The sequence below is a fragment of the Vicia villosa genome, linkage group LG7, assembly GCF_029867415.1.
Source record: "Vicia villosa cultivar HV-30 ecotype Madison, WI linkage group LG7, Vvil1.0, whole genome shotgun sequence".
NCBI lineage: Eukaryota > Viridiplantae > Streptophyta > Magnoliopsida > Fabales > Fabaceae > Vicia > Vicia villosa.
In genome coordinates, this window is record NC_081186.1 from 126,960,180 (window position 1) to 126,969,214 (window position 9,035).

The following is a 9,035-nucleotide window of genomic DNA, read 5'->3' on the forward strand; positions in this document are numbered from 1 at the left end:
CAAATTTTAGAATATTTTATAATGAGAAGAGTTATATATGAATTTTTCAAATTTCAAAAGTTAATGATAAAAGTAACGAAAATCTCGACTTAGAAATCAAATTTTGAGTTTTTTTTCAAAGAACTTTTTAAAATGTTCTAAACATATCTACAAAATAATAATTCAAAAATACACAATGATTTATCAGTATTGACTAAAAATACAAATATAATAATTTTGTAAGTACCAAAACATATCATTTGCTTTTATAGGGATAAAAATAAAATCTGGTATTTTATAGAGACCCAAAAATGTATTTAACTCTTTTTTTTCCAACCAACCCGAATAGAATTCCAGCTGGTGCCCAGAAATACAGATTTCATTTTCACGTGTATCATGTGTATCATTTGTTACATGTGTACTACACCAACAAACCACGGTAACTAATTAATGCTTAAGGGATATCAGGCACAAATATTCTTCTTCGCCAAACTTATCATTACTACTTGCTTTATGCCTATGGGATATCAGCCACAAGTATTCTTTCTCGCCAAACTTATCATTACTACTTGCTTCCATTGTTTTTGTGTGTCAAAGTTGATCCAGTTTAGGGCAGAGTGAAAGTAGTATCAACCAGTAGGATATCTTCACCAACTCTTGAACCAAATCCAGAATTATTGGTGCGTTTCATTATTTATTTTAAGAATTGACTGTATAAGGACAAAAAATGGTGTCCGCTTGAAAATTCTCAAGCCATTGTTTTGAATAATTATAGATAGTTTTTGCCGGTGCCTACAGGTTTATTATCCATGTTATAAGTACAAGATCATATAGATCTACAAAATAAATTTAACTTGACATGGCAAAATCGAAATTTTCAGGTACATTAGGCATTTGACGGCTTACACCTTAGTGTTTGTGAGGGAGTTAATTCTTTGTCGCTCAACTCATCTACCAAGTGATCAATTGAAATGTTTTCACCAGGTAACTCATATAACTTGGTGCTTCAATTTTTTGTAAGTAGGAAGGTTTAATTATATATTATTTATTTGTTTATTACTCTAGTGGCAGCATGGGCGGATCCATGTATAGACACAGTGTGGCTAAAGCCACACCAGAATTTCCTACAGTAATTCATTGTGCTGGCTATTGGGTGACTTTACATTTGAGAATGAAAGCTCAAGAGTAATTCATTGGGCTAGCTATTGGTGACTTATACAAATATCTAATAAATAGCTATTGGTGACATATCAAATGTATTGTATAAATTTTGTCGAAACAAATAAATACAATATATTTGATATGGTTTATAAGCTTCTAAAATTGGCTTTAGTCTTGCCGATACGAATTGCAAGCGTGGAACACATATTTTTTTAGTTATAATATTTGTGAAGAGTCAACTATTTAAAATGAGTGGTCAATAAGATAATTTTTATAGAAAGAAATATTCTTGAAATAATTGACTATGATGTAATTTTAGCTCATTTTTAAAAAATAGATTGTAGACGATTTTCATTGAAAATGTATTACATTATTAAACAATATTATTTTTTATTTTCAGTATAATTTAGTTCATAATTATTTTCATGTTTAGCCACACTAATATATAATGTCTAGATCCGCCTCACTGGCAGGGAATAATTAAAGTGTTCATAGATTTCTAGAAAGTAATATAAAATTATATATATATATTGTACTACTACTCAACTAATAGATCATTCATGATCGTGACAGGTACCCTTATGGATAAAAGACTTTCTCAGTTGAAAGAGGCAAAAGAAAGGTTTGATCGAAGTAGCCAAAGTTCAATCCCCAAGATTCAGAGGGTTCCAAAATTTTTGCGACAAAATGAAAGATTTTATAAGTACTGCTCACCAAAGATTATATCATTTGGTCCCATCCATCACAATAATATAAGTCTTGGAGAAGGAGAACATTATAAGCTTTTATGGACATCAATATTTGTTGCAGAATATGGCATAAAAATTGATCAAGATGCAAACCAAGCATGCAAACTTTTGTTTAAAATGATTGAAGATAATATTGAAGAATTGAAGAACATGTTCACTGAGGAAGAAATTCAAGGTTACAATGATGATGATCTTGCTTGGATATTGTTTGTGGATGGATGTTCTTTGATATATTTTATGGAAAATATTGATGAACATTGTCCAAAAGCATTAAATCTAAAGTTTGACCAACTGATGTACATATGGAGAGATGCTTTATTATTGGAGAACCAACTTCCAAGAAAAATGATTGAGATTCTATGTAAAGAGAAGGGTGTTGATATGGGTTTCTTAGATGAAAATTATGGTAGTATGGGTGAATGCAAGCGATCTGGAATGGTGATGATCCAAGTGGTAGCAAATAAGACAGATGAATGGACATGGAGTAATATTTCATTCAAGTCTAAGTGGTTTGGTGGAGAACTAAGGCTTCCCACTTTTTTGTTCAATGATGTCACACCTTATCTTTTTCGAAACTTAATAGCATACGAGATGTGTCCAGATGTTCACTATGACTATGAATGTTGCTCGTTCTTTAGCTTTATGGATTCGTTGGTTGACAATGCTGAGGATGTTAAGGAACTTAGATTAGCTGGTGTATTTCAAAATTTACTTGGAAGTGATGATGAATTGGCAAAGCTCTTCAACGATTTAGGTGATGATTTGCCAACAAAAATGTGTTGCCATGATTCCTACACAAATGCAGTGGCCTACAGTAAGAAATATATTATGATCAAACTTCAAATTGAAAAGCATTACACAAATAAATGGAAGACATGGTTGGCTCAAGCTTACAATACTTATTTCAATTCACCATGGGCTATGATTGCCTTTTTAGCTGCATCATTAGCATTGGTTCTTACTTTCATCCAAACATGGTTTACGATTCATCCTAATTAAATAAGCAAGATTCCAAATGAATAAATATGTATGTGTGTTGGAACTAATTGAGTTTATTATGTATCGTATTTTATTCCTAACATTGGAGTGCAAAGAAAGTGTTTTACATTTGGTAGTGTGATTGTTGAGACAATAAGATTTTAGGGTGTATCAGATGTATTCTATGATGTATTATTTTTAACATTTGTCTTGTATGGCTCTTTAGGTTTTATATAACTATAATGGTATATATTAGTCTGAGTGTTGATTTTCACACACCTATACAAAAAATCTACATCCATTTAAAACTTTTCATTTTCACTACCCAACTCTACATCCATTTAACAATCCTCTTTCTCACCTTTTTTATAACCACCTAATGCATTAAATCGAAGAAATCAAAAGGGGTACAAATAAGAGATAAAGCCCAACCATGTTTAGGATCCTACCGCGATACCGAAACTGACTAATGAGTGAGCCTCAACAATCCTATTTCTACCTATAAACAAAACAACAAACACAGAAAAGTTCGACAAAAGCTCCTTGCAGTCCTCAATCACCAGTCGTCTATCCTCACTTATTCCCAAAATCCTTACTTTGCCATTTTCCTTTAATTTCTATTTTATTTTAATTATTTATTCTAATAATCAAATATTCTACCAAATACCCTATTTTCTCATCTTAATTAAATAAATCAAATAATCTACTACTACTATTATTTAATTATTAAAATTATTCTAACCAACTTAAATTCTCTCTCACACCCCTAGCTATATCTACCACATCTAGCCAAGTCCCTAAATAGTGATAAATACTTTGTCTCTACAATAGTAAAAGTCTTGTCGGCAAAAATGGTGCAGGCTTTCAATAACAATATATAGGCTATAGCATGACAGTCAAATCTCCTATCACCTCGTTGACGCATAAATACATCCTTTAACCAATCCAGCCTATAATAAGCACCATTAAAATTACATACTCTTCAACTGCCCTTTCAAGGGAACACCCAACAGATCAATAGCAAGAGTAATAGCATCAATATCAATGAAACCTCGTGCAAGGTCCCATAACTCACCCCTACACGGTAAATGAAGAAGACAAGAAACATTGTCTAATGTGATGGTCATCTCGCCAAATGACATATGAAAGGATGATGTTTATGGATACTATCTCTCTATAAATGTTGATACTAAATTTTGATCTATCCTCGACAAACAGGTTCTTTGGAGAGAGGATAGATCAGAGTCAGACAACCAACTTTCTATCAACGGTGGGAGACTCTGTGGAACCCATCCTATCAACTTGCTACCATGTGCAACAATCTTTAATTCTTTCTTCGAATGTCTCTCCTAAAAATAATTTATAGTATATGTTATAAAATATAAGTAATTAAAATTAAAAATAATTCAACATAAAATGATAGAGATTAACTTACCTCGTTGTACCATAAATGGCGAGCAACATGATCCTGGTACCTTACTATAAAAGACGTATCGTACGACCCCCCGACAAATACGACTGCTATGGACCAGGATCGCGTGCGACTATCTGATGTTCCTCTCCATCCATCGACTGTCAAGGTTGTCGTCCTTCACCTCTTCGTTGAATAATTTGCCCATTCAAGCCTCTCCTACGCGCCATTAAAAATAACAAAAAATGAGAACCAGATAACCTTGGGTCAAGTTCTCCGATAGAAAACATTAAGAACCGGATAACATGGTTCCAAGTTATCCGATTAGCAATAATGTGAATCGAATAACCACATGCCAAGTTATTCGGTGTGTAAATTTTTTCGAAAATAAACCAAAAACTAACTTGTAAGATTTCCGATGAGTTGAAAGAGTGAAGCAAATATCTTTACTTCGTGTTCTCTGGTGGATTGTTGAATCAGATATCTTGGGTTTGTGTTCTCCGATTTGTAATTGCTCTCGCCTTCTTTAAAATGAATGAAATATGAACAAAGTAATTTTTTTTTTGAAAGGTTTTGGTATTTATACATGGGTATTTTAGTCCAAACTCATAATATGTAGGAAAAGAGAGATAAATGATAGGAGGTATAATTTTTCTCTACAAAAGTTAATAATATACTTATTAATTTTATAATAAAAAAATATAAATTCATTTTTTATCTTTTTATTATATTATTAAGGTGGCTTCTAGAGTGAGGCTTCCAACAAATCCCTCACCCATAGACCACTACGAAGAATAAATAAAGATGGTTAGATCAATCTAGCTTATAAATTATATTATACACTCTACACACTAGATGAAACATTTTTTTCTTCCTTTTTCAAACATCTTCTCTCTCTTCTCAAACCTCCGTACCAACCTTGTCAAAGCCCTTATGTCATCCCAGCCTTATCATTTCCCGTCAATTTTCACTGCGATGTTGAATTGAACACATTTAATAGATACTATCGTGACATGCTTTTTGGGTATGAAAATCGTTTAAAATAAAACTACAATGGGGAATTAATCATTTCTTTAAGACTTAATTGCAACTTTGGTCCCCCTATTTTACGTTTTTTTGAGTTTTAATCCTCCCATTTTAAAAACCATGATTTTAGTCCCTTTTTTAAGTTTTGTTTTGAATTTCAGTCCCCTGATCAATTTTAAAATAATTTTTGATGATGTGGCGCTTGTTCTAATGATGTGTCAATGTCAAATTATAACTAATTTTTCCAACTCACTATTTATTAAATTTTTAATATTAATTAATTCATTTAAAAGTATTATTAATAATATAATAATAATAATAAACTTAAAATAATTTAGTAAATATGGATTCATTCTAAATAAAAGTGTGCTTCAAAGTATTTCATTAATTTAGTAAATAATTTAGTTTTTTATTTTAAAGTAATTCATACATTTTTTTAAAAGTAATTCATACGTGATATTCATTCTAAACTCTTTTCTAAAACCTACTCTTCTTGTTTCCAGAAAAGTGTTTTTCCCCAAAACAAAGAAACCTAACTTTTTCTTTCATCTTCTTATAATCTCCAGATTTGTAACCTAATCTTGTTGTTCTATCCTCTTCTTCTTCTCATCTTATCGTTCTATTCTCTTTTTCCTGATTTGGTATTCGAATTTGAAAGACAAAATTAATGCTTGATCGACGTTTTTTTCGGAATTTGTCGGTTGTTTCATGTCTACGAGGAGGTGGTGGGTATGTCCAATTCTTCAATTTCTCTCTTATTCCTCTTCTCTTTTGTTTAGGTTAAATTTTTGGTTATGGGTTTGTTGTTGATGCTTCTCATGGTTGTGTAAGTTGTTGATTTAAATAATGGAGGAGGGAAAAGGTTTTGTTTTGGTTTTGTTATTGGTGATATTGTGTTGATAATAAAATAGCTACATTTTTTATAATTACTAAATGCTAATGAAGAAGAAAAAGGTGGAGTTTTGATGATGAAGGAATGGTAATGAGGGAGAAGGAATTTCACATTTTAGTTTTCCTATTTGTGTGTGTTTGTGTTGTTTATGATGAATAAAGTTTGAGGGTGAAGGTTTTGAAATGATGTTTAGTGAAGAAGGATCAATGAAGAAGAAATATGAAAAACAAAAATTGTTGTGTTTTTTATTTGAGTGAAGACCCATTTTGGTCCCTCACAAATATTACACGAGTCAAATTAGCCCTTCACAATAAAATAGAGTCAATTTAATCCCTTATAAAATTTAACCGGGTCATATTAGTCCTTCTGTTAACATTTTTTCAAACTGGTTTTTTTCCTAGTTTTAAAACGTGACTGGACTGCCACGTTGAATTTTATTTATTTTTCATTTTTTAAATACTAAATTGATTTTTATTTTTAATTTCATTTTTAAACAATTATAAATTAATAATATAAAAAAGCCAAAATTATTTGTTATAAGGAGTTGAACTCACGCCCATGTGGTTAATTTTAAACAATTCTAAATTTAAAATAAAAAATACAAAATTTGTATCAATATGGTCTCGATCCTATGTCCCTGCTGATTAAATGACAGTCAATTTAATACAATAGAAAGTGATTTGTCTATTTGTAAATGATAGTCACTTTACTAACAATAGAAATTGATTTGTCTAGTTGTTATTGATAGTCACTTTACTAACTGTAGAAATTGATTTGTCTAGTTCTAAATGATAATCACTTTATTAACCAAAGAAATTGATTTATCTAGTTGTAAATGATAGTCACTTTACTAACAATAGAAATTGATTTGTCTAGTTGTAAATGATAGTCACTTTATTAAAAATAGAAATTGATTTGTTTTATTGTAAATAATAGTCACTTTACTAACCGTAGAAATTGATTTTTCTAGTTGTAAATGATAGTCACTTTATTAACGATAGAAATTGATTTGTCTAGTTGTAAAGTGAAAATCATTTAACTAGAAGGGACTTAGATTTGAGACCTCATAGATAAAAAATTATGTATAGAATTTGATAATATTAGTAGAAATTATGGAAATTACTTGTTTAAAAATTACTTTATAAAAAAATATTTTGGCTTTTTGGATATTATTCATTGATAACGGTTTAAAAATGAAATTAAAAATAAAAATTAATTTAGTATTTAAAAAAATAAAAAATAAAATCCAACGTGTCATTTCAGTCACGGTTTAAAAGTATGAAAAGAACCGGTTTAGAAGTAGAAAAAAATCGATTTGAGAAAAATATTAGCAGAAGGACTAATATGATCCGGTTAAATTTTGTAAGGGATTAAGTTGGGTCAATTTTTTTGTGAGGGACTAATTTGACTCGTGTAATATTTGTGAGGGACCAAAATGGGTCTTCACTCTTTTTATTTTTCTTCTGTTTTTGTTTTCTATCCACTTTAGTTTTTTTTTTTTCAATAAAGAATGGATGTCTTTCTTTTAATAAGTGGACGCCTTTCTTTTAATAAAAAAAATGTGTTTTTAATAAATTAATAAGTTAATATTATATTGGCTTAATTGCAATTTTGGTCCCTCTATTTTGTCTTTTTTCGATTTTGGTCCCCCCATTTTCAAAACCACGATTTTGGTCTCCCTTCTGAATTTTCTATTGAAAAAGAGACAAAAATAGAGACTAATTTTGCAGAAAAAACAAAATAGGAGGACGAAAATTGCACGAAAAACTTATAAAAGGGACTAAAATAGTGATTTCTAAAATAGAGGGATCAAAATCAAGAAAAAAACAAAATAGGGGGACTAAAGTTGCAATTAAGCCTATTATATTTAAGGAAAAAACACACTTTAAATAAATTAATATAATGTTAAAATAAAATTGTTCAGGTTGGATTTGCCACATCATTAAAACAAGTGACATGTCACTAAAAATTGGTCTTAAATGTGCTGGGGGACTAAAATCCAAAATAAAATTTTAAAAAAGGACCAAAAATATGGTTTTTAAAATGGAGGAATCAAAACTCAAAAAAGACAAAATATAGAGACCAAAGTTACAATTAAGCCTTTCTTTAAATTAAAATTCTATTATTTTTTTCTATTGCTAATTAAGTGAATGATAAAAAATAAATGAGGGAATCTTTTCGATTTAACTCACCTAAACCTTTGATTTTTTAGAAATTAATCTTAATGGTGATTAAACAGGGTTCACCCATGAATCACTTACTTGATGGTTCATTCTAGACATCATCTATTATTAAATGTAAGAATAATTGTATAAAATTAATACGTTTTTTATAAAATTATTATTACTATCATTTTTCTTACTATCTTAAATGAGTTCTTTTTTTATTAGTTAGTCTGTCTATTTCATTTTAAATGTCAAAAATAATTTGTTGAAGTTTAAAAGTCAAATTTAATATTAATTATTATTTATTAATAATACTCTTATTTATTTGTGAGTTTAAAAGATATAAAATGACCGTGTAAAATAATTTTACACTTTCATTCAATAATAAACTAACCGTCTGTCTTGTCATTTAAGGATTTTAAAATATGCAACTAATTTGACTGAATATACGTCGTTTATTAATTTACTGTGCATCTCCTATTTTTTTCATTATTTATTATAAAGAAAAACAAAACAAATTAAATGATATATAATTAAAATGTTATAAAAATTAACTAAATTCATTAGTTATCATTATTTATATTTATAAGTCAAAAAACCATATAAAAGAAGAAAGAAAGTGAGTAATAAATAATAATTGAATCTGAAAAAAAAATTAAAATAACCAGGTTTAA

At 29.3% G+C, this 9,035-nt stretch overlaps 1 protein-coding gene across 2 annotated transcripts; it reads left to right on the forward strand.

Moving 5' to 3' along the window:
- Positions 1–488: 488 nt before the first annotated feature.
- Positions 489–3,125, forward strand: LOC131618524 (uncharacterized). 2 transcript variants are annotated; one of them, XM_058889730.1, is made up of 3 exons: positions 489–777; positions 861–963; positions 1,714–3,125. In XM_058889730.1, exons 2-3 carry the CDS (start codon positions 951–953, stop codon positions 2,886–2,888), a joined length of 1,188 nt encoding a protein of 395 aa, XP_058745713.1. In that variant the 5' UTR covers positions 489–777; positions 861–950; the 3' UTR covers positions 2,889–3,125. The 2 variants fall into 2 exon arrangements, with proteins under 2 accessions (XP_058745713.1, XP_058745712.1); XM_058889729.1 differs by having other exon boundaries at positions 489–659.
- Positions 3,126–9,035: the final 5,910 nt, after the last annotated feature.